Source organism: Podarcis filfolensis (genome assembly GCF_964270895.1).
Source record: "Podarcis filfolensis genome assembly, chromosome: Z".
NCBI classification, from domain to species: domain Eukaryota; kingdom Metazoa; phylum Chordata; class Lepidosauria; order Squamata; family Lacertidae; genus Podarcis; species Podarcis filfolensis.
The window spans coordinates 37,604,485-37,630,488 of NC_139617.1; the positions used below are offsets into that span (position 1 = coordinate 37,604,485).

Sequence of the window (26,004 nt, forward strand, 5' to 3'; positions counted from 1 at the left end):
ATTTCCATTCAGTCAACAGTAGACTTCTGAATGCTAGATGTGGATTCTAAATTGTGCGGGTCATCTGCTATACATTCTGTACACCTAATTTGACATCCTGCCATATGACAAAAAAATTGTGTCCTTTTGTCCTCCTGCTACTCTTTAAACAGGCAGGTTTTCCCCCCCGTAGGGTTATTCCCCACACTTCATTGTGCCCTGTTTGAGGGTTGTCTCAATAAAACGGCTGCTCTCTGACCAAACTGGCTGGCAGTGCTCCAGGTGCCACATCATACCCATTTCCCACATTTGCTTAGTACTTGATCGCTTCGGGCGGGCAGCGCCATCACTTGGGGAACTCCCTGCCTTTTGAGATCAGGCAACCTTCGTTCTTCCCTTTTCTTCGGCGCTCCCCAGTCTCTTAAAAAGTTGTCGCGAGTTTTTAACGCGCTGCACTGTTGTCTGCATTAACTAGGGTTGTGAATTTTTTCTCGATTCTCTGCCGTTTCACCTTTTTGCAAACCGCTTTGAGGGATTATTTTTGTGTAAAAAAACGACAACACAATCAGGTGGTACATTCAATTTTATTAAACAAACAAACAAACAATAAAACAATACAAATAAAAAAAGAATTGTTTTAAATGTTGAAACCCGCCCTAGGGACCTTAGGGTTAAGGACGGAAAATAACAACAACATCGGTGGTGGTGGTGACGATGGTGGAGAGAAAGGCGGCCCAAGTAGCCGGGCGAGTGAGCCCTCCTCACAATGGCCACCTTCCTAGACCGAGAGAGGAGAAGGAGGAGACGCTTCAGGTCGTCTCAGGCCTGGAGAGGAGGAGGGAAAGGCCGAGGGGGCGGCGGCAGCGAGCGATCGTCCTGACCCGGCCTTGCCTTCCCTTCCCCGCCGCCGCCTCGCCTCATTCACTCCCCCTCAGAGGCGGGGAGAAGATTGTGGGGTGGCTGCCGCGTTTCCGCTTCGCCTCTGTCGGGAATCGGGACGGCCGTGAGGTGGGACATGCTGTGGTGCTGATGGGGAGGCTGAGAGGGGCTTCTTCACGCTCGACCCACGGATAGCCTGCGTGGGTTTTTTGTGGGGAAGCGGGGTGGGGGTGGAGGATTAAGAGACGGGCCGTCCCACCCACCCCTGCACATCTTATGTGGGGCTTTCTTGATGTCTAGTATGTGCGGGGTGTGTGTGTTATAGTTTTTGTTTGTTACCACGTTATGTATTTTTGTGTTTTAATATTGCAAAAGCGCCCTGTGTTCCTCGGATTAAGGGCAGTCTAGAAATGTCATAAGTAAAAATAAAATAGTGCGGGGCTCTGCCGCGTGAGGAGTTCGTTGAAAGAAGGGGAGTTTTAAAGCCTCTTTCTCGTGGATTTCAGGGTGACTGAAGTAGTTGTGTGTGTGTGTGTGTGTGTGTGTGAAGGATTAAGGAATGTGTGCCCCCCCACCCGCTTCACACCCATTATCCATGGGGCTTTATTTATTCATAGCATAGGGTTCTGCTGTGCTAGGGTGGATTAGGAGAGGGACTTTGCAAGTCCTCGTGGATTTGAGGGCGGCTGTCAAGTAGTTTGTGTGAGTGTGTGTGGGATTAATTAGGGGACCCCCCCTTCCAAACACAACTTTCCCACCCACAATATTTCAAGCTTCTTTATGCCCAACAGATGGGGGGTCTGCCGTGTTGAGGTAGGTTAAAATAGGGAGATTGTAAATCCTCACGTCCTCCAGGAGATGGCTTTGAGGGTGACTGTGAGGTAGTTTGTGGGGTGGAGGAGTATTAATTTTCTTTTGTTGGGGGCGGGGAGGAGTGTTCAGAAGGGGACAGAGCCTCCTTCTGAGTGCCTCTTCTTCCAAACATACTCATATAACTTTACAGTTGCCCTCAATCTACCGTATTTTCTGCAGGTTGTGGAGGATACATAGGTGGGGGGGAGGCTCCCTCTTTTAACCTGTTGCTGTTGGGGATAGAATGAGTTAAAAAGAGGGACTTCTCCCAACCACCTGGAGATAGATTATATGGAATTAAGTGTGAAGTTGATGCATGATGTGTGTGTCTTAATTCAGAATGTGAGTGTTGCTGACTCTGCTTTTCTTGTGCTTCCCTTCCTTCCAGACCAGGATGAGTGTCCACTAACATGGCTCTGCAGTGTAAGATTCAGACCTTGCAGGTGGTTGACACAGAATACAGTGCTGATGCCGTAGAGTGGTGCCCTGTGGAGGGCTGGCACAGCATCCTGGCATGTGGCACCTACCAACTCAAGAAACCTGACAGCAGTGTGAGTGGCCCTTCTTTCTGGTGTTGCCTATGCAGTGAAAAGAGCTCCAGCAGTTTCAAGTTAACAGTTCCTTGAAGCATATTTTGGGGGTTGTTGTTAAGGTGCTTTGATGTTAAGGCTTGGGATGGATTGTCTATAACTTGTTTTCTCATTCTTCCCACTTTTGGCTCATCCACCTCAAGTCCATGCAGAATGAAAAGTTGATTTTGCTTGCATACAGCAGTATTGGGGAACCTTTGGCTCTCCGATATGTTGCTAAACTACAGATTCCAGCAGCCCTAGCAAGTGTGGCAAGGGATGATGGGAACTGCAGTTCAGGAACATTTGGTGGGCCAGATCTTTCCTATGCCTGGGATACTGTCCTTCTGATTCAAAACCTTGCTTGGGTCAAAACCCCATTTATAATCCAGCACTACTAAATAGTCCAACAAGAACATCAGATACTATAGTATTAAACTAACTTACCTGCTGCTGTATTGTTTTAAACAGGATCTAGCTAGATAAAATAGTGTAATGTCGAAGATAACCAAACACTCAAAACACATTAAGATTGTAGCTTAAGGTGCTCTTAAGCAAACCAGTCTTCTTTCGTCTCCTCTTGAATAAGAGTATGTGTGATATTGAAGTTTCTGTCGCAGGGATTAATGAGATAATATTGAGATAATGTACAAGAAAAGACTTGAACACTGTAGATATGCTAAGTTTTAATCATTTTGACAGGAAGTGTATAGCAGTAGTAGTTTTTATTCAGGCTAGAATAAAATCGGTTTTCCATCTCAATTGGTTTTCCATATCTTAGCTTGTCCCAAATAACTCCCAAATGTGTTTAAGTGAGCTGTTCACCTCTCCTTCCCACCTAGGTGTGACAGTGGCCTATGTCTTCTTTAGCAGAGGTGACAAGAGCAATGGGGCAAACTTCCTGAGGGGATTGATGCACAGGAATCTCTTATGTTCTCTAGCTGTGCAGTTGATGGGTAGTTCAGGGACAGCAGGTAGTTGAATGTGGGAGAGAGGAAGAGATGGGGTGAGGCAATGTCTCAAAGTGATAGTTTTTGATTTTGCTTCCCATTGCAGGCTGGTGAGAGCCCTGAAGGGAACAATGAGCCCCATGTGCGCCTGGGCCGCCTCTACCTGTATTACTTTGGAGAACAAATTTTCACACCACTCACTGAGATCCAAAGGCTGGAAATGGCTGCCCTGCTGGACATTAAATGGTAATGCTGGAGACAGAGGTCCAGACCAGCACCAAAGCAGTTCTTCCGCATGTTGTTTGGTAGCATATGCAGGGCCGTCTTAAGCATATCCAGCACTGTGGTGCAAAGCTCCCTCCGGCACCCCCCCCCCCCATTTCCCAGAATTTGTTAGGGAGGACGGCACTGCTGGAGGAGGCGGGCAGCGACTGGAGGGCGGCTCCTCTGGTGGGGAAGAGGCGGAGGCTGGACATGGCGCCTCCCGGCTCAGCTGTCTGCTTTGTGCTGCAGTGGCCACAGCAGACGGAGGCTCTGGGTGCAGCGCTGCTTTGGCGTGGCATGGTGGAGGTGGGCGAGGGTGGCGAGCTGATGCTGGGAGGCGCCGCATCCAGCCTCTGCCTCTTCCCTGGCGCCCACCAGAACTTGGTGCCCAATACCACTAGCCTCTATGGGTAAGACGCCCCTGAGCATATGCAATGAGTTTTTTCCCCTTGGAGGGGAAATGACAACTTTCCACTGAGGGCACTATACCCTTTCACCAGCACTGGATTTGTGGCTCCCTGTGCCACCATTGGAGAAAGTGTTGGATGTGGGCTGAACGCTTGCTTCTCCCATAGACTCTAGCTTATGGCCTTGGTCATGTCATCCTGGTTTGGTTCCCCAACTATAAAATGGGAAGAGCAGTGTCCAACCTTTCAGTATTGTTGTGAGGCAAAGCCTGTGGCTAAATCAAAGTACCCCTTTCTATTGATCCCATGTCACCACTACACAGTGCTTTTTAAAAAGAAAAAGAAAAAAGGTGCCGGTATTCACCATGAAGTTGTTACAGTAAGTAACATTTTGGGGGAAAGGTGCCAGTACTTCATACCCTTGAGTACCCTCAGAAAAAAAGCACTGCTGCTACACCTTAACAGTGATGCAGATCGGTGGTCTTTTTCAGCCAATTTGCTCAGTATGATATCTACTGAGCTCAGGACATGAAAAATTACCACAGTCCAATACAACTGATCATAAATATTACATTATAATGTGAATATTATATAGGCAGGTTACAAAAATTAAAAAATTAAAATAAGTATGATTTGTAATAAAACAGGAAGAACAAGAAGCTAGACCCAAAATTTTTAAAAATTAAATGTATTACCATATTTTCCCATGTATAAGATGAGGCAATCCCCCCCCCCGCCAAAGCTTAACAACTCTGGGCAATTTCCCCCCATTTCCTCAATTTTGAGTCCCCCAAAATAGGAGTCATCTTATACACAGGGGTGGTGTTACACATGGTATATACCGTATTGTCCTGAAAATAAGCCACACTTTTCCCCCAAATTTTGACGGTGAAAAGTTAAAGTGCGGCTTAAATTTGCGACCCGACAAAAATTGGCTTTTACTATATCACTGCCGAAACAGACATATGGTAAAATGGAACAAAAAAGTTTTATTGTCAATTTGTGAGCTTAAGACTGTTGTGCAATTAATTCTAATGCTTTCATTGCTTTCCCCGTATTTTACAGTGCAGTATTGATTTTTTATTTGCATTTACGGTGCTACGAACAGGTGTTTAACCCGCTTGCGGGTCCTCTCTAGTACGCATAGGATTTTCTTCTACATTTGCCATTTATGGGTGTGAGGGCCTGCGGAATTTTAAGGGAGCGGCTTTATATCTGGGTACATTTGTCTTTTTTTCTTTCCCCCCCTTGAATTTTGAAGGTGCAGGTTATATTCGTGTGCGGTTTATATTTGGGCCAATACGGTAGATCTCTTATTATATTGCATTTGAAATGGAGATGAAGTGCTTAAACACATGTTAATATTTCATTTCTAAACAGAGGGCCTAGGGACTTACTCTTCTGAGGTATTTATTATTCATTCCTCTTCAAGGTGCCACATTCCCATTGCAGAACATCCTGTTCTGGGCACTGCAAATGCTAAGGGAGCAGTGGAGCTCTCCCGCTTAACAGGAAGTGAGGTAAGTGAACCGTAATTGAGATTCATGGTTAGGGTGTGAGCCATAGCTATGCAAAGCGGTTCATTTTATAGGCAGGTATAGAGCTCTGTGTGGCATAGCTGTCAACTTACAGATTTGAAAATAAGGGACCAGCAGCCAAAATAAGGGACCTGCAGCCTCATCTGTTCCAGGCACTCCAGTCTTCCTGTCCTCCTGCAGTCTGGTCAAACGCATGCTGGTAGCTTTGAGAACACTGTCCAACCAACTTTGTAACTAGAGGTTCAACTGAATAGAATCTGAATCACATGCACCACAAGGCCTATGCAGCCTCAACTTAAGATGGCTCCCCGGCCTGGCTTTCCACTGCAAAGTTTGCAGCAGCACATGCAACAAAATGGCGTCCAGCATTCAAAAAACCCCTCAGCTTGCATTAACTAGCCACACACAAGGCATGCAAGCTCCACCCCCCAGTCATTCTTAGACTTCTTATTGGGTGAGCAACACAGCCAAGCAACACAGTTGGAGCATCCCTCCTCCCTGGCCGGCAGGGAGGGAGGGAGAGGAGCTGCTTCCTTTGAAATTTAAGGGACATCGTTTAAGGGACATCCATCAATAAGGGACAGCAGCGGGACATGGCGCTGGAATAAGGGACTGTCCCTTCAAATAAGGGACACTTGACAGCTATGCTGTGTGGTCATTCCACTTCAGCTTGAGTGTATTTTCATGATAGGAAAGGTAATACAATTGAGGGTGCTGACTTTATGTTGCAGGCATTGAATAACTGGGCATTGTCCTCAAGAACCTTGTGCTTAAACAAAGGGACAGTAAAGAGGGAGAAGCAAGGGACAAATAGAAATGTATTATTATTTATTTAAACAAAATACAAGGGTAGTTGAAACTGCTGCAAAAACCTTGGACGTGAAGGCTGGCATGTGACTAGGACTTGAGAGAACAGTCTCTCTTACTCACAGTGACTGAAATTGTACACATGCTCTGAATTGCCTGAAGAAAACTTAATCTGCAGTGGGGTCCAGCTGTATTTTCTTAACTGAGTGTTGGATCTGATGTTCCTCCTTGGGCCTGTCTTGATAAGTTTTCTTTTCCCTCCAGTAGAAGAGCTGCAAGCTGGAACCATTGTGCAGTGCTGACCTGGGAGCCGAATGCCTTGCCTTATCTCTTGATTGGTCCACAGGACGAGGGCAGTGGTGAGCAGAGGCCAGTTAGCTAGACATTGGCCCAGTGCTAGCATTGCTGTGTTTTAAAAGTTGAACAAAATCCCTGCTGTGGGAGGACTGCCTGACAGCTGTGTCTAATGGGAGTCTGCATAAGTTTGTGCCTTGAGTTTGCCTTTCCATGCTCTGTTTTGGGGCTTTGTAAGGGATCTATACGCATTCACCGAGGGCATATATATTTCTAGTCCCCTACTCTTTTCAGCCTATTTTCTGCCCATGCTGAACAGAGCAAGGCCTTGCACTTCTCAGAGTGCATTACCCCATTGCCTTTATCTTATGAATCAGGAGCCTTTATAGTTGCTTGCATTGCTGTTTGGGCTGTGGGTACCTTGGGAAAGGCACAGCTGATCTGGGAAATGCTTTAAAATCCAGTTCTCTTCTTTTAGTGATGGTTGTGACAGTTTCTGTGGAAGATTTAAAAAAGATTGGCCTTGTGCACAGGAATTTCCCCCTCCTGCTAAAGACTAACCTGTCCTTTCTATTTTGCACTATTTCCCTTGTAGTGGCTGCCCACTGCAGTTGATCAGCAGTGATTCAAAAGGGAGGCTGAACTTGCTGTCCATTGATGAATCGGCCTCCCTGCACATATTGGAACAGTGGAAGGCACATGACTTTGAGGCCTGGATTGCTGCATTTGACTACTGGAACACATCTATTGTATATTCAGGTCTGCATCCGATGGCGGTAAATGACACATGGGAAGTGCTTAGTTTTTTCTCCAATGCTCACCAAACCACTATTGCTGGCAATAATGTTGGGTGATTTTTATGCTTCATGTGCATGAGCAGCAAGGCTTGAGCTGGGAAACAAAACATTTCCTGCCTTTGGAGGTTTATCTTCTAGCCTTGTGGAGTGGCTCTGTGTCACAAGAAAAAAGTGTCTCATCTCCAGCTATCTATACCGTCACACGGCTTGATCAGTTTTCTCTTTGTTTCAGGTGGAGATGATTGCAAGCTACGAGGATGGGACATCCGGAGCAGCCCGAGAGCTCCCATCTTCACTAGTGAGAGGTAAGCAGTAGCCTGTCAGGTGAGGGTGTATTGCTCATCTCTCCTCACTGTTTGGGCAGTTGTCTCAAGCAGATTTAAACTGGTGCATCTGATGAAGGTTCTTGCTGCCTAACCTTTGACTTGCATTCTGTGACAGGCATTCAATGGGAGTGTGCAGTATTCAGAGCCATCCACTCCGGGAGGATCTGCTGGCCACAGGAAGGTGAGTTTCCCTGAGATATATCTTGTTATGTACATTTGTCTGGGTTAGCAATAGACGAGTGAGCTGATTGTTGTTTGTGTGTGTCTGTGCTAGAGACTGTGGCAACTTATGGATGGGACCCTGGGTGCCTGAAAAAGAGCATGGTTTGGTTCTAGCTTGGCCTTTGTCTTTATTGATAGCCCTGCAACAGTTAAGTAAGGGCTAGCTAGGAATCTGAAGTCCTCTATTGTACCCTTGAAAAACCACCTCTTATGGATTTCTGAGGACTGCTTTTGTTTCTCCAGCTACGATGAACATGTCATGCTGTGGGATACCCGGAATATGAAGCAGCCACTGGCGGACACCCATGTCCAGGGTGGAGTTTGGAGGTTAAAGTGGCATCCAACACAGGAGCACTTACTGCTGGCAGCCTGCATGCACAATGGCTTCAAAATCCTCAATTGCCAAGGCTGTATGGGTGAGTGCTTTGATCTTGGTAGCTGGCACCTGGGATGTGTGAGAAAGGCTCAGGGGCTGGCTGGAGCCATATACCTGTGTTTTTAGTGCCTTCTTCTGGAGTGAAAGACAAAAAACAATTTCCAGAGTATATGAAACATTCTTATTCTATTCAGCTACCAACACTCCTAACTTCATCTTGCTGATGAGATCAAATGCTTAAATAATACTCCCAAGGATCTGGTTTGGTGTTGATCCGTGCTGTTTGCTTGGAGACGCTTGGAAAGGAAAATGCAAATAGGTTGAAGAGGATGTCATTTATACATTCTAGCTGAGAATAAATAGCTGGGCAGAATACCATTTCATAAAAACATGATTTATTTTTCCTTAATCAGTGGAAGGTAATATGGAGTAGCCATTAAGTTGTTCCTCCTGCCCAGCAGCAAGAAGAGATGAAAAGTTTAATTCTTGCTAAAAACAGTAGTTGAGAGATAAATTATTTCCTATTTTACTGAGGAAGCAGGCTTAGTCGTTGTCTGAGGACTATCCCTGCCTCCAGGTCTGGTCCTGACCGGACGGATACTGGAATCAGCAAGGGGCACCCACACGACCTGAAGGTGCTGCTGTGCAATGCCAGGTCAATGATCCATAAAACCATTGTGATCCATGACTTGATCGTGGATGGAGGATTTGACCTGGCATGTGTAACAGAGACTTGGTTGGATGAAGCAGATGGGCCTGTCCTTGCCGCTGCTTGTCCACCAGGTTTCTCTTACGCACAGCAACCCAGGCCTTGTGGGTGGGGAGGGGGGGTTGCAGTGATTTTTAGGAAGTCATTAGTTTGCACCAGGCGTCCTATTGGAAAGACCCAGTTCTCTGAGTGCATGTTCTGGAAGTTGGGCAATAGGGGCAGTACAGGATTCCTTTTGGTGTACCGACCTCCCTGCTGCACCAAGGATTCCCTGCCCGAGCTGCTTCAGGTCGTGGCGGATGTTCTCCTGGAGACACCTAGTTTGGTTGTCCTAGGGGATTTTAACATCCATGCCGACACGACCTTACAAGGGGCCGCTCGGGACTTTGTGGAAAGCATGGCCTCCATGGGGCTGTCCCTTAATAAGTCTGGCCCAACTCATAGCTGCAGGCATGCCTTAGACCTGGTGTTCACCTCTATGGATGTTGGTGCTCTGACACTAAGTAAAAGCGAAACCAAAGAAGTGCCATGGTCCGATCACTTCCTGGTGCAACTGGACTTCTCCGTGACCCTTCCCCTCTGCAGGGAGGTGGGACCGATTCAGATGGTCTGCCCCCACCACTTAATGGATCCAAATAGTTTCCAGAGAGTGGTAGGGGATGTTATATCCCACATTGATGGCCTTTCAGCTGATTCCCTGGTGGCCCGCTGGAATGTGGAGTTAACCAGGGCTATTGACTGTTTGGCTCCAAAGCACCCTCTCCGATTGCATGGAGCCCGGACAGCCCTGTGGTTTTCCATGGATCTGAGGGCAATGGAACAATTGTTGAGATGGCTAGAGCGCCGGTGGCAGATAACCCATTCTGAATCTGACCGGACACGGGTTAGAGCTCAATGTCGAGCCTACCAAGTGGCGATAGCGACGGCGAAGAAGACTTTCTTCACCGCCTCTATTGCATCTGCGGAAAACAGCAGCAGGAGACTCTTTCAGGTGTTTCGCAATTTAGCAGAACCACCTGCTCCATCAGGGCCCAGTACGGGCCACATGATCTCCTGCAATGATTTTGTAAAGTTTTTTGCAGATAAAGTCGCTCAGATTCGAGAAGAGGTAGACTCCACCGTGGGAGCAGGGCCGGGGCAGGAGAGTGCTAGAGTCCTGTCTAGTCAAGTTGTGTGGGATCAGTTCCAATCTGTTACCCCCGAGGATGTGGACAGGCTGCTTGGACGAGTGAAACCAACCACTTGTCTCCTTGATTCTTGCCCATCCTGGCTTATAAAAGCTAGCCGGGAAGGACTGGGCGATGGGCTTCGTGGGGTGGTGAATGCTTCCCTCTGTGAGGGAGCTTTCCCAGACCCGCTGAAAGAGGCGGTTATTAAACCGCTTCTTAAAAAACCATCTTTAGATGTGGCCACGATGGCCAACTATCGCCCAGTCTCAAATCTTCCTTTCTTGGGCAAGGTGATTGAGTAGGTGGTTGCTGAACAACTCCAGGCACGCCTGGAAGAAGCGGACCATTTGGATCACTTCCAGTCGGGATTCAGGCCTCATCATGGGACTGAAACTGCCTTGGTCACACTGGTTGATGATCTCCGGCGGGCTAGGGACAAAGGTGAGAGCTGTTTCCGAGTTCTGCTGGATCTCTCAGCGGCGTTCGATACCATCGACCATAACATCCTTCTGGACCGTCTTGAGGGGCTGGGAGCTGGGGGCACTGTCATACAGTGGTTCCGCTCTTTCCTCCTGGGCCGTGTTCAGAAAGTGGTGGGGGGGGGGATGAGTGTTCAGAGCCCTGGGCTCTCACTTGTGGGGTGCCTTAGGGTTCTGTCCTCTCCCCCATGCTTTTCAACATCTCCATGAAGCCGCTAGGACAGATCATCAGGGGATTTGGGCTGGGTGTTCATCAGTATGCGGATGATACCCAGCTCTACCTCTCTTTCAAATCAGAACCAGTGAAGGCGGTGAAGGTCCTGTGTGAGTGCCTGGAGGCGGTTGGAGGTTGGATGGCGGCTAACAGATTGAGGTTGAATCCTGACAAGACAGAAGTACTGTTTTGGGGGGACAGGAGGCGGGCAGGTGTGGAGGATTGCCTGGTTCTGAATGGGGTAACTGTGCCCCTGAAGGACCAGGTGCGCAGCCTGGGAGTCATTTTGGACTCACAGCTGTCCATGGAGGCACAGGTCAAATCTGTGTCCAGGGCAGCTGTTTACCAGCTCCATCTGGTACGCAGGCTGAGACCCTATCTGCCTGCGGACTGCCTTGCCAGAGTGGTGCATGTTCTGGTTATCTCCCACTTGGACAACTGCAATGCGCTCTATGTGGGGCTACCTTTGAAGGTGACCCGGAAACTACAACTAATCCAGAATGCGGCAGCTAGACTGGTGACTGGGAGCGGCCGCAGAGACCACATAACACTGGTCTTGAAAGACCTACATTGGCTCCCAGTACGTTTCTGAGCACAATTCAAATTGTTGGTGCTGACCTTTAAAGCCCTAAACGGCCTTGGTCCAGTATATCTGAGGGAGCGTCTCCACCCCCATCGTTCTACCCGGACACTGAGGTCCAGCACCGAGGGCCTTCTGGTGGTTCCCTCACTGCGAGAAGCCAAGTTACAGGGAACCAGGCAGAGGGCCTTCTCGGTAGTGGCGCCTTCCCTGTGGAACGCCCTCCCACCAGATGTCAAAGAGAATAACAACTACCAGACTTTCAGAAGACATCTGAAGGCAGCCCTGTTTAGGGAAGTTTTTAATGTTTGATGTATTATAGTATTTTAATATTTTTTTGGAAGCCGCCCAGAGTGGCTGGGGAAGCCCAGCCAGATGGGCGGGGTATAAATAAATAAATTATTATTATTATTATTATTATTGTTGTTGTTATTATTATTATTATATTATTATTATTACTTAATGCTTGACTCGTAATGTAAGCCCTTAGAGCAGGGGTTGGCAAGCTTTTTGGGGGGTGGGCTGGTTCACCTTCTGGTGCGTTGGAGTGTGTGTGTTTGTGTGTGTGTGTGCATGCGCACACGGCAGAAGGGACTTCTCTCTCCCCCAGCCCCTCCCGTCCCCCTGCCTACCTAGGGTGCTGCCGAGAGGCAGAGGCTGGCGGCGTCGGTGTCAGAGGAGGAACGAGCAGCCCAAAGGACAGCTTTAGGGCTGCTCGTTCCACCGCTGCCGCCACCCTCTGCCACTCGCAAGGGCAGGCACAGGAGCCGCGCTTGGCAGAGTGGAGGCGGCGGCGGCGGCGGCGGCAAACAGCTTGCTCCAACAAGGGGCTGCTGGAAATGCTCTTGGCCAGATGAGCCCAGCCCCCTTCCTCCTCTTGGCCATGCGCAGCCGCCATTCACCCATTGGCCAGGGCTTCAAACCTTAGCAGGCGATTGGCCGGCGATTTGCTAAGCCAGGAGGAGGAGAGAGGAGATTCTGCTGCAATGACGGAGAAGGGGGAAAATGTTGGCTAGGGGAAAAATGGTGCCCGGGCCCGAGAAAACCCCCACAGATTCCCCTCACCGATCCATGGAATTGGCCATGGGCTGTATCTGGCCCATGGGCCTTAGGTTGCCAACCTCTGTCTCAGAGCATTGTGGTAAACTGGAGTAAAAGCTTATTTAATAAAATTTAAAACTGAATATGGCTACCATTGTTGGAAATGGTGATTACTTATGCAACTTAATTGTCATCTAACTTGTGTCTGTCCTTTCCTTTCTTGTCCCTCAGTGGAGAACAAAGAGGAATGCACTGTTCTTTCCTCTTATATCTTGCATAATTCCTTGGCTTATGGAGCTGACTGGTCAAGGCTTTCTCTGAGCAACCCCTTGGAGCTATCTGCAGTGATGCCTGTAGTTCCTATGGAGCAAGAAGCAAGGCGAGTGGATCTCAAAGCCCAGAACCTGAAGATAGTTTATGAATCCCCTACGGCCACCTTTGATGTGGTGTTGGAGGAAGAGGATCAACCCCCTGGCTTGCCGATCCAAGAAGAAAGTAGCTTTGACCTGCTGGGACCACGTACTGATGAAAAAGGTTCAGAAACCAAAGCACACAGTGAAACAGATTTGGTCAAAGTCAAAAAAGAGACCAGCCTCTTAGCAACATGTTCTTTTTATGATAATGTCCTACATGTTTGGAAATGGGAGGCTAGCCAGACTGCCACTTTGTCCTGAACATTGTGCTAATTAAAGTTATGGTATGCCTGCCTTTTTCAGTAGCAGGCCTTTTTAGTACTAGGGTTTGAAAGACAGATATAGATTTTTGGTAGGAAGGCCCTGATGGAGTTCCTATCACCTCTTCTATATCAGATTTCCAGCTTTATTCCTGGGAGTCTTTCATTGCTCTGAGAGCTTTGAAGACTCCTCAGACATTTCAGGGATGTGTTCTCTCCCTTCTCCATCCATTTTATTCCTTGCTGCAGAAATAAGATTATTACACTGATGAAGTTCTCTTATTCCACTATATATTCTACAGACAGCAGCTCCACTTAGTTTGGGGTTAAAGTAGGGTTTCCATATTTTAAAAAGTGAGAATCCATACAGAAAAGTTGTTGAGCTTTCTTCGGGCCAGTTGTTGAGCTACTTTTAAGGGAAATTGCCAAAAACAACACTGCCTACCTGGGTTGCCATACATCTGATTTTCCTGTGCGTTTAAGCGATTTCCACTGTTTCTGATGGCCAATTACTGTCTATGTCCGGGAAATTCTGAATGTATCGCAACCCTAGTTAAGGTCTCTCTTCCTATGTGATCAAGGAGATCTGAGGATAAGCAAATAAAAGTTATGCTATCAGCTATTCTCTCCTATTTTTCCAGTGAAGTAAACTTGACCTGCTATCTATTATGCAGCAAGGAAAGCTATTCCATACTACTCTGCCCCTCTTGGGGTAAACACATCCAGGCTACTTTACTCTTGACACCAGCTGAAAATAAGTGGCAGCCTGTGTGTGTCTCTTATCTTGCCTCATTGTTCAGTAGCCATCTAAATGGAGAACTCTTCTCAGTTAAGAACTTGAGGAGGGAGGGGAAATGCTAAAATACAGAGCAGCACTTGCTTCATGCTTCTATTGTCTACCTCCCCCTCACAGGAAAGGCAAAGTATCACTCTGGCTTTATGCTTCAGGTTTGGTTGAATATGTTACTGGGAACACATAAGCTAAGAAGAAAAGGGATGCAAATTACTCATGCATTTCCATATCACAGAAGTGAACAACACCAGCAACCATCAGTGCTAAGCGTGGGGTACTTGCCTGAAACCCTGATATGGCCCTTGCAAGTTCCTCAATGCTGCATAAATTCATGCTGAAGGGGACTTGTAATTTGAGACACTACAATGTAGGGTGTTTGTGTATAAATACGCACATCAGTATTGTAAACAAAATTAAAAAATATTTTTGATCTTTTTAAAATAAAGAGTGATGTCATTTGTTGGTTACAACCTTCCAATTGTTCATTTTTTTAGTCTTTGGGTGTAGGACCTAAGTTACTGTGGGTGTTGGGGATATGTTTGTATTGTTGCTTGCCACCACATGATGCCTTAAAAGGTAAAGGGACCCCTGACCATTAGGTCCAGTTGCGGACAACTCTGGGGTTGTGGCGCTCATCTCGCTTTATTGGTCGAGGGAGCTGGCGTACAGCTTCCAGGTCATGTGGCCAGCATAACTAAGCCGCTTCTGGCAAACCAGAGTCAAATTAATGCTATAATTTTTATTTTATGCATTTACATATTGCCTTTATTCCATTATAAAACCCAAGGTGGCATACTTAGTTCCACTCCTTCAGGCCCTCACCGAAGTCTTGTGTGCTTTCAGACAATGTCTCATGTGAGGCATTAGCCTGCAAACTACTGGTAGTTCCTTGCTGCTGCAGAAGCAGACTGGCCCTTTCCTCCCTAATGGAGCAATGCACAGCAAGCCAGGCTTAATTCTGCTATTAGTGTGAGACTTGTACGTTGCTCAATGAACCAATGGTGTAGCTGGCATTACTGCAACTGTAGTGGGCATCAGTTTTGATACCACATATTTTAAAAATGAATAGCTTTTTTGCAGTTCTCCCCTTAATTCTAATTTACATTAAACAGTCTACTTACTATAAGATAGCTCTGGTATTTTAACTGTATATGATAATAAATTATATTTGGTGAGGCCAATGCTTCCACATTAAAAATAAGTCCTCCCATAACAATAATAATGGACTCCCAAGAATTATTTTCAGGAACACTGCTTCTAGAGCAGGATTATCCCATTGTTAAGTAGATTGTGTCACTTCAATCAATTCAGTGGTCAGGAAGACATACCTTGAAGGGCTTTCCTGAATAGGCAGCTTACCTAGTTGAAAGTTTATGGTCTGCTATGTAGCAAAACAAATGTTTAGAGCCTATACAGCCATTTTGTGCAGAGAAAGAGAATGAGCCTCCACATTTTATAAACTCTTTATTTAAACAAAAAGATGACCAGTGTTTGCTGCCTGCTTCCTCAGTCTCTTTAATATCTATCCATGATAGGAGGCCTAGATTCACAAGCTATACATGTCAACTTCCAAACAATCCAGTAAAATTGTTCCGCTGAGTAGCATTTCCAAAAACAACGAAAACGAAAACCAACACTTGGGGCTTGCATAAATTCTTCCTGCTCTGCTTGCATGACTGTGTCCACAAGATTTGGTATGTGTGTGATGTATCCCTTATAGTTTTCCAACACAGCAGCTGGCAAAACTGCGGTGCTCTTCTGGCTTTCTACATTCCTTGCTTGCTCGTCCAGACCTCTGACATGACTCAAGCATCAATGAAAAGAAAGCAGGAACTTCTTGAAGATATCCCAGAGTTTCCACTTAGTTCCAATCCTTTGGTGTCTTGCTCCTTTTAAGAGCTGAAATGTTTTGCGAAGAGTGAATACTTCAAGTGTTTTTTTAAAACTTTTCTTAAACATTTTGTTGCTTAATAAATGTGTGGAAGTCCCCCCCCCCCTCTCACCAGCTTTCCTTCCACTTGCAACGCCGTCCTAGCGCACGAAGTTCTTGGGGAAGAGCTGAAAGAGTTTGCCTTCCTGGGTCGGCTCGAAGCCGTACTTCTCCAGCTGCTGCAGGCTGAAGGTACCGGCCTTGACGTCCTTCTCGATCTTGGAGGCGACCGTCTGCTGGAAGAGGGCGCGGGCCGTGAGGGGCTGCTCGCTGCCGGCGGGGGCCCGGTAGGAAACGTAAGGCTTCAGCTTGAAGCCGCTCAGGTCCGGCACCACCAGGCGCGGCACCTTCTCCGGCACCAGCTTAAACTTCCGGTTGCATGTTAGGTAGCCCAAGGGGTGCGCGCCGCGGCTCTTGTAGAAAGTGCGCGGGCCCCGCTTGCTCGTCCAGGCGGCCGTGCGGTCTGCGCCGCGCGCCAGGCCCCGCGTCACTTCGCTCAACAGCCCCATGGATAGATAGGCAGGTGCTTGCAAAGGAGAAATGAAAGTACCTGAGCCTCGTTGATCTCTTGCCTACTTTCCCTCACAGCACTACTCCCCCTTCTCTCAGGCACACATCAATGCCGCTCGTTCTCATTGGCTAATAAGCGCATAGCCAATCGCTGTCTTCCATATTTTCATTTCACCAATTAGGGGATCGGAGGGGAGGTCCAATTCTCTGACAGATTATTGGAGGGGAGGCTCGGGACCAATCAGAGTCAACATTTACTTAAAAGGGTCTCGGCCTGGAGGTTTCTAGGAAGGAGGGGGACGCACAAGGATTACAACCTTAAGGATGATCGCCATTTTGATTGGCCAACGTGACTGCTCTACTTGGGCTGATGGGAAATGTAGTCCAAAAAATGTCAGAGAGCGCACAAGCTTGGGAAAGGTAACTAGTGTAGTACGAAACTTTCTGGACGGAAATGACGTTAAAACCCCCAAACGGAAGTAACCCCACTTGACCTCCGCTGTGAACTTTGCCCCTTGACACCGCCCCCGCCCGCAGGGCTCTCTCCTCAGGGAAAAGAACCGTTAGCGCCTCCTCCCCCTTTACCCCCCCCCCACCTTTCCATTCTCCCCTCCCCGGAGGCTGCTTTGGCTGCCTGTGGAGACCCGCCATGGAGAGCGATGACATCTGCTCCTCCCCTCCGCAGGTACGTGGCCTCCTCCCTCAGCGCGGCGCCCTTGTACGCGCTTCGTTTCCCTTCCCAGGCTTTCTCGGCCCCCCCCCCGCACCCGCACGGCTTTAAAGGGCTCCCTTGAGAGAGCGTCGAGGTTGTGGTGGTTGTTATGTAGGAGCGTTGGACCGGGGAAAATCTGCGTTTAAATCCTCACTCAGCCGTAGCCGCTCAATTGGGTTTCCTTTGGCCAGTCGTTCTCTTTTAGCCTACCTCACAGGGTTGTTGTGGGGATAAAGTGTGCATGTGTTTGTTGGCTGAAAGGTGAGGGGAGATCATTACTCATGGAAGTTACGTTGTTGTTGTTCCATTTATATCCTGCTTATTTCACAATATTTGTTTGTAGTAAAACAATATTATTACCAGTAAAACATTAAAAATGACTGTTTAAAAGCATTGAAAAGATAATTGAAAACCATGATGTTAAAAGGCAGATATCATTCCCTTCCTTTCAAGGAGTCCACGGTGACAGACACATCAGCCTATTACCGGTATATAAGCAATTAAACATTCTAAAAACAGTTAAAAACACTCTCTGAACTAGTTATGTTTGGGTTGCTATGAATAACATCATTCAGGCATAGTATCACTCAGCCATAGGCATTTTTGCACATATTTTAAACTCCTCCTGAAAGTTAGTTACAAGGGAGACAGATGCACCTCACCACAGAGGGCATTCCACAAATGGGGAACTGCCACAGAGAAGGCCCTGCTATGGATCAATGCCAACCAGGCAGTCTCAGCTTTACATATGTGGCAAAAAATTTTTTTGAAAAGGGCATGGGGTTCGGCAAAAAATGACTTTGGCAATCCCACCTGCCATTGAACCCAAAACAGTATACAATTTTGGCTTTAGGTGAGATCGCTGGAACGAACTCTTATGTAAGTTGCAGGCTTACTATACTATTGTATACAGTTTTCAAATTCAGAGGTGGTGTGCTACTTAATGCAAGTTATTGAAGAGAAGCAGGAAAGGAAGTTGCCATCAGGTCCTCCTTTAAGATTTTCCTGGAGGCAAGCGCCCCTAACTTAGTGCTATAGAATGTGTGTTATATCCAATATTGCTTCTGTTCAGAATAGGTTCATTGAAATTGATGGGCATGACTAATATTGATTTCAGTGGGTTCACTCTGAGTGGCTAGTTACAACCTTGTTGTTTGTATGCAGAAGGTCTTAGGTTCAATCCTTGGAATTTCTAGTTAGGCTGAGAAAGCCTTTGGTCTGAAACCCCAGAGATCTGTTGCCACTTGGTGTAGGCACTACTGAGCTGGGTGGACAGATGGCCTGACCTGGTGTAAGGAAGCTTTTCATGTCTCTGTGGACTTTAGATCTGATTCATGATTCTCTTAGGTCCTTAAAGGGTGGCTCTATCAGCTGCCATTAGCCATGATTGCTAAATAAACATCCATGTTTCATGATGGTCTAATGTGGAGTAGTTCAACTCAGAGTACTTGATCCTGGGGAGAATATTGCATTCAATCCTTGCTTGTGAACGTCATTGAAGGCATTTGTATGGTCTCTGTTAGAAGAAAGCTGGTGTTCTAGTTGAAATTTGGATCTCATACAGCCAGAAAGTTGTCACTTCCCAGGGAGTTGTTGTTTATTTCTATAATACTGCTTAATATACCAATTCATTTGCAATTATATCACTTATCCTGAGGCACCCACACTTCGCTGCCCATTCACCATCGTGAGAGCATAGAGAGTAACCCCTGTCTTCCATTCTCACATTTGAATACTGTCCAGAGGCATTTCTGCTGTCTAGGTGTCTTAGAGCAGGGATAGGGAACCTGTGGTTCTCCAGATGTTGTTAAACTCTTAACTCCCACTAGCCCCTATCAGTATGGCCAGTGGTCAGGGATGATGTGGGCAATAGGCCCAACATAATTGGAGGGCCACAGCTTCGCCATCCCTTGCTTATTGGTTCCACTGTTGATACCCCTATTTTGGTTCTTGTTCCCCTCTTGCTTCCACCCACCTTTCAGATGGTCCTAATCTTTTTGCTCTTGTATTTTAATATGTCAAATGTCCCATCTTTCATCTGTTAGGGACTACTTTTGTTTACACTGAAAATGCTCCCCCTATGCTGTAGGAACCTGCTTCTGATGTGTATCACATATGAACCTAAAACTGAAGTTTGCTTTCTAACTGTCTTGGTGTGATGGCCAGAATGTCTTGCCATCCAAGAAAGTGGAACTCATAACTTTGCTTACTGATGGTTTGCTTACTCATGTTACTCAAAAAACTGTACTTGCCCCTTTAGTGCTCTTTGGAATTGTCTTTGAGAATGCCTCTGACTGGCCAATCTCTTACCTTTTTCATATTCCTCCTCAAAACCCACTTCTTCTGTGAATAATTTGGTATTTACCTACTAGTAAATACTATGTCTTATGCTTGCTAAACCTAAGTGCATGTAACTTCAATATTTGCTTATTCTTCCCTCGTATACATGTAACTGGAATAATTGCCTATTCTTCCCTGGTTCAACGCTGCTTCCATTTTCCCCTCCCCCCTCCCCCCTTGCCTCTGTTGTCTTCTTTGTGTGACTTTACAGATTTGTAAGCCCTTTAGGGCAGGGACCTGATATCTCACATTTAATAAAGTGCCATGCACAGAGGTGATATTGTATGATAATAAAACATACAAATGAATGAACCTAATGGTGTGAGTGTGTTTTCTGAGTGTTATCTTTTAGATCCAACTTACTGTTTGAGGAATATTTGGTTTCTAAATAAACATCCTGATATATAAAATCTTGAGGCTTTTCTCCCACCCCCCACCTGCTGTTTGCCATCTTTTAGATGAACAACTTGAAGCTATTCACTCTGTGTTTAGTACTATACACATTGAGGGTTAGTGTGTGTATTTACCATGCTAATTTGTACCAAGTCTTTGGGTGGTCCAAAATAGCTATTTAGACCTTGTCCCAGGTCTCCATGCTGGAAGGGAAGGAGAGAACATCTTAAACTCGCTGACCTCCTTGTTCCAGAATCCAATCACTTCTTCATTTTTGATGAGGCATCCTTGGTATAGATCATATCATAATAATAATACCACAGTGACTGTTCTAAACTCCAAGAAAGCTGAGTACCAGCCATCATTATTATTATTTTTATCCTGGCTCCAGCATGAGAGGGGGACAACATCATTTAAGGCAGATGGTTCCCTTCTCTCCCTCCCTAACACAACATTAAAGCAACTACGAAAGCATTAGCACAGGGTCTGATTTTCCAACTACTTGGATTCTTTTACTCTCAGGGAATGGCTCTAGTTCTCTTTAACTAGAGAGCTCAGCCAACATGTGCTTTGTAAACTCTCATTTAGACACATCTCTGGGGGATGGGAGCTGTTGCCTTCAATCTGTGTTATACCCTTGGTGTTCTTGTCCTTTAGGTCAACTCCTCAAGTTTAGACCTAAGAACGCAAGTTCTTCAGTTCGTACAAGATCGAATGCAGACTACTATGGTAACGTTTGAGCCTGTGTGTTTGTTTAATTTGGATGCTTCTGAAAGGCACCAAAGAGCTTAACTGGGTCTTGATCTGGCTTCAGATTTCTTTTATGCAGTGTCTTGCACTCCCCATTTTTCATGCCATCTTACGTATTAAGGTAGCTATGTTGCTTTTGTGTCTCCTCAGTGGTGTAGTGGTGGGTGGTGCCCATTGGAACTGGTAGAGCAGAAGGCAAGGAGCCCAATAGTAGGTGGAGCCAGAGCCAATGAGACACAGAACCAGCCAATTCTAGTTTTGTCCTTCTCCTCCTGAATTGGTTCTAAAAGGGCAACACTGAGACTTAGGAGGATGAGATAGCTGACAGGCAGTGCCATCCCCTGGACTGGTTGTAAGTAAGAAGGCAGAACACATGAGGGCTGTCTGGGCAGACTGAGGTTCATGAGGCTGTGCCTCATTTGCTCTAATGCAGCAGCCTTTACTATGGTAACCTAATCAGATGTTCTTTTGTGGGAAAGCTGAGGAGTGTTATAACTTACTCTTTTTTTTGTGGCCCACATTGTAACTGGGCTTGGTGGCCAACTCAAAACGTTTAAGTCATGACATTCTACCAAGAGGAGGCTTGTGTGCGGCCTTCAAGCTGGGGCTTTCAAAATGTAGCACAGGGTCAGGGACAGTCCCCTGAATCACATTCAGAACTAACCTAAGAAAATTGCTGGATCAGACCAAATTAGGTCAGGATTCTATTCTCATGGTGTTCAGATGCCTGTGGGAAGCCCGCAAGCAGCATATGGGTTGCAGTGCCCTCCTGCTGTAGTGTACCCTAATCATAAATATTTAGAGGCATACTGCTTCTGATCATGGTGGTGACACACAACCATCTTGGCTAAATATGTCTAATCTTAAGAACATTACATGAGTCTGCAGCCGGAATAGGCCATTGTTCTGTCTAGTCCAGCATCCTGTTCTTCCAGTGGCCAGCCAGATGCCTGTGGGAAATCCCACAAGCAGGACCTGAGGAAAAGAGCAATCTCACCTTCTGCTGTTCAGTGTTCAGAAGCATACTGCCTCTTACTGTGGAGGCAGAACATACCCACCATGGCTAGTAGCCATTGATAGAATTATCCTCCATGAATTTGTCCAAGCCTTTTTTAAAGCCATGCAAGTTTGTGGCCTTTGCTGCCTCCAGCAGGAGCACACTTCATAGTTTAATTATACATTGCACAAAGAAGTACTTTCTTGTATCTGCCCAGAATGTCATCTATATTGGATGTCCACGAGTTATAGTGTTATGAGAGGAGAGAAAAATTCTCTGTCCCCTCTTAAAGCTATCTCAAATTGGCAACCTGTGGTTATGAAGGCCATAATTTCACACTGTGTGAAGGAGTGCTTCTTTTTTCCTGTCCTGAGTAAACCAACATCCCTGCCCTGCCCTCCAGTTTCAAGGCTGAGGAGGATGGCTGAAACTTGTCACACTCACAAAAGCACAACAGCACAGTCAATTCTGACAGTCAGTTATGAAATGGTATTTAGAGGGGAACCGCAAAACTCAAGATGACAAAACAATAAATATAGGGTTGTATCCAATAATGGCCTAAGTGTCGCATGTCACTGGCATTTGATCCCCAGAAGGTTGCCCAATAGGGAATGCAACCCTCTGGATGAAAAATGTTATCCACCATGTTTTAGAAAGACAGATGTGTAAATGACCCTGGCACCTCTCTTGATGAAGGATGGTTTAGAAATCACACTTTAAATAAATGGAACAAATAATAATTAGTTGTTTGGTTGACTTTGCCAGCTGCAACAGATGTTTTCCTCCCCAGAAACGTTGTGTTCCTAGTACGGCTTGAGGAAAGGGCTTAGGTGGAGAAGAATGTCAATGCCTAAGACTCCCCTTGTCTCTTCTTCCCACAGTTAACTGGAATAATCATTGGTGCAACAGTTGCCCTGCTGCTCATTGGGATCGTTGTGTATTTTGTTTACAGGAAGGTGAAGCAATCAAGTAAGTTGGATCACTTTGGTTGAGAGCTGACGTGCTGTCATAGAATTTGGGGGGTTCGTGTGCAGTGTGATCCCATATTAATGCTCAAAAGAGCATGTCAATAAAGCACGGAGCTCCACCACCCACTTGTTGAGTAAGTGTGGGATTGAGTCCAGCTTCTCTTCAGGCCAGAGGAGGTTTCAGTGTTCCCCTCCAGTGCTTTTTATCTATTCAAGATGTGCAGCTAACAAAAACATGCTGTGAATTCTTACTATAGGGGTAACATAAAAAAGCAAACAGCATACTACTTACTTTCTTGTCTTCTTATCTACTCTTCCTTTAAGATCAAAAATAGGGGTGGGGAACTTGTAGCCCTCCAGATGTTGTTGAACTACAACTCCCATCATCGCTGACCCTTAGCCATCCTGGCTGGGGCTGCTGGGATTTGGAGTTCATACCTCTGGTGGTAGCATTAGAAACCATCCTATTAGGAGCATGCCCTGGAAGTGAGCTTTCATCATAAACTCTGGAAACGTGGTGGTAGGGTCTGGCCTCATTGGGCACCTGGAGCTTGGCTCATGACTCCTCCATGCTGGTCCTCCTGCCTCTTTGCTTTGCTGATGGCACCTGTTTACCTGCCCTTCTCTGAGCATGTAGGTGGTGACAAGAGCGAGGAAACAGCACCCTCCATGTGCCTTGGTCTTTCCATCTGGGCAGTTTTATGGATTGGGTCCAGAGGAAATAAGCAAGCAAATAGGCGGTAATGACAGTGGCGAGGAGGATGTCTATTGAGGGCATCTTGTCAGAAGCCCCGCCCCCCAAATGTTGGCGCCTACAAACATCTCAAAACATAAATGGGCCTCCCAACATTCTGCCCCAGGGGGAGGGGTTAGAGTGTATTGGCCTGACATTTCTCTCCATCAAGGGCAGTGGCTTAGCTGTACAGGGGTAAGTGGGCAAGCTGCGCTTGTGTGTTTTAGGCTCTCACTCTTCACAAAGGGACTACAGGATGATGAGCCTTCTCTCTTTCAGAGCAACCTCAGCCACATGTGCCTCAGTACAGGTTCCGTAAGAGAGACAAAGTCATGTTCTATGGCCGCAAGATCATGCGCAAGGTAAGGTTGCTGGTGACCAGCTGGAGGCTAACAGCAAGCTCAGACTGATGATGCTCTTGTCTTGACATGGGGCTGGCCTTGGCTGGGTTCATCATGCATGTTTCTGTCCCTGCCCCATATCTCTTCTAGAGGTAAAAAAATGCTGAAAGATTGGCTTTGTGTCTGTGTGCTGTCCTGGTGAATTGCACTTTGCTCTCCATTGACTCTGCTATAATACTTCTGCAAACAGTCTAGCACCCAGCCCTGTAAAGTGCTTTTCTGTAGGACACCTCTGAAAGGAGGGTGGGAAGAGTCTTTTGAGTTTATGTTCAGCCCTTGTAACTTAACTAGGGAAAGCATCACAGAGAACTCTTAGAATTATGAAGGGGAGGGAGTTTGTAGTTGCTAAGTAACCAGCAACATTATTAATCTGATTGCACACATACAGTGGCACAGGGGAGAATACAGGAGGATCGTGCACAGACATGTATCCCTGGGATTCCCATGAGTTCCCAGGCCCTCTGAATGCAGAATGTGATGGAACTCAAATTGGCAGCTAGAGGGAATGACGGCTGCTTCAACTACCAAATCCCCCAAGTTGTTAAATCTGGGAGCTCAGCAGTCAACCATGAAGCACTTCTGAAATCCACATCTTTTTTTATTAGGGCAGAATGAGCCTGGGAAAATAGGTTAGTAGATCTGCCATGGCAGCCTGCTTTCATTTGCAGTACACATGGCACTCCAATAGATGGTGCTCAATATATTGCCATTGTTGCAGTTCCAAGCAGATGCCCTTGGTTGTGAAAGGACCCCCTTTGCAGGTAACGGTTTGCCAACATGCTGCTGAAATATCATCTATCAATAATACACATGAAGGAGAAATGTCCTCTAATACTGGAAACTCAGTTATGCCTCCAAAGCCATGGATAGAGAGCATTGGGAGGAACATGTCAAAATCAAACACACTGCAAATATAATGCCTTAATCAACCTTGGTCAGCCTGGTACTCTCCAGAGGTTTTGGATTACAACTCCCAGCAGCCACAGCATTCACCAGGGAGTTATTTCTTGAATTATCACAGCTATAAAACTTTTACCATTCCGTCGCTGGGTTTCTCATTCTTTGAAGAAGAGCTGTACCTCAGTGGTAGAGCATCTACCTTGCATGCATGAGGCCCCAGTTCAATCCTTAGCGGCATCTCCAGCTAGGATTTGGATAAGACTTCCTGCCCGAAACCCTGGGGAGTTGTTGCCAAGTCAGTATAGACAATACTGAGCAAGCTCTACCGGTAGTCTGACAGCTTCCAATGTTCATTCTTCCAGTTTGCTCCACCATCTCTTCTTTCTGCAGTTTTCTGCCATCTCCTTTTTCCTCTTTCTGTTATAACTTGGACCAGGTTTTGCATATCTCAGTTAGGTCCATTCCTTTTAGTGAGTCTACTCTGAGTAGAATTAAGTTGCATGCATTTCTCTGTCTGGAACTTTAGATCAAGGAAATGTCCTGTTTTCTGTGTTTTGCTTACCACCATTGTTTCAGTCCTTTCTTTATTTGTACCAGGGACAAGCAGAGGCTCTAATGCCTTGGGGTTGACTCCAATTAAGTTCTACTTGTGGTAGACACATTAAAATGAATGGATCTTAGTTAGGCCTACTTAGGGTAGATTTATTGAAACTAACACTGAATAGAACCTGTGGTAAAATCCCAGCTTGGTTGCCTTTTTCCTGTATGTTCCTCTGTGGGTTGAGATCTCTTTCCTTCAGGAAACCTTTCTTCCTTTCCAGGTTACAACTCTACCAAACTCTCTGGTTGGAAACACTGTCCCTCGGCAGCGGATGCGGAAGAGGGCCAAAGTATTGTCCTTGGCCAAGAGGTATTGGGGGATGCAGGGACCTGTGGGTTGTGTGAGTTTAAATGGGGAGGAAGAAAATGAAGGGACCTCAACAGGGACCTCTTTCCCCCGATGGCCTTGTTGTGAGGTGAACCAGTTCTGCTTTATTCCCTATAGGATCCTGCGGTTCAAGAAGGAGTCCCCCACCCTGCAGCCGAAGGAGCCTCCACCCTCTCTGCTCGAGGCAGATTTAACGGAGTTTGACGTGAAGAATTCCCACTTGCCCTCCGAAGTCCTTTACATGCTTAAAAATGTCAGGTAAGGGCAAACGTGATGAGAGAACTGGGCTGGTGGGGGCTGAAGAGAAGCAACTTCCCTACCATTAAAGAGTTTGCAGAAAGATTGGATTTGACATGTCCTCAGTTTGAGGAGAATAAGGATTGACACCCGGGACCATTTAACCAGCTTGCGATGCTTACTAGCAATGAGCAGGCCAGCCCCTCTAAGAAGTTCATTAGTGAGGCACAGTGGCAGCAATGTCTGCATCTTAACCCCTTGCATTTGGTTTTCTCCTTCTAAAAATA

At 46.4% G+C, this 26,004-nt stretch overlaps 2 protein-coding genes across 10 annotated transcripts in view; one reads left to right on the plus strand and one right to left on the minus strand.

Annotated features, from left to right (window-relative positions):
• Window positions 1-289: 289 nt before the first annotated feature.
• PNPLA7 (patatin like domain 7, lysophospholipase) overlaps window positions 290-26,004 on the plus strand; it is a 114,982-nt gene continuing 89,267 nt past the window's right edge. For 3 of the 9 annotated variants that reach the window (XM_083596929.1, XM_083596930.1, XM_083596931.1), the window contains exons 1-6: window positions 16,855-17,043; window positions 20,461-20,532; window positions 22,432-22,519; window positions 23,531-23,613; window positions 25,374-25,462; window positions 25,598-25,738. In XM_083596929.1, the coding sequence (XP_083453055.1) occupies window positions 17,008-17,043; window positions 20,461-20,532; window positions 22,432-22,519; window positions 23,531-23,613; window positions 25,374-25,462; window positions 25,598-25,738 (509 nt within the window). In that variant the 5' untranslated portion in view covers window positions 16,855-17,007. Of the gene's footprint in view, window positions 988-2,098; window positions 2,262-3,335; window positions 3,476-5,332; window positions 5,421-6,512; window positions 6,605-7,134; window positions 7,299-7,568; window positions 7,642-7,777; window positions 7,844-8,127; window positions 8,339-16,851; window positions 17,044-20,460; window positions 20,533-22,431; window positions 22,520-23,530; window positions 23,614-25,373; window positions 25,463-25,597; window positions 25,739-26,004 lie in introns of those variants that run through there. The other 6 variants (XM_083596933.1, XM_083596934.1, XM_083596935.1 and 3 more) reach the window with 4 other exon arrangements.
• On the minus strand, window positions 15,366-16,789 carry MRPL41 (mitochondrial ribosomal protein L41). The gene has a single exon (XM_083597099.1). It carries the CDS (start codon window positions 16,355-16,357, stop codon window positions 15,950-15,952), a length of 408 nt encoding a protein of 135 aa, XP_083453225.1. The 5' UTR covers window positions 16,358-16,789; the 3' UTR covers window positions 15,366-15,949.

Coding starts and splice junctions, on each gene's coding strand:
- MRPL41 (XM_083597099.1), bottom strand. CDS start 16,357: ATGGGGCTGTTGAGCGAAGTGACGCGGGGCCTGGCGCGCGGCGCAGAC.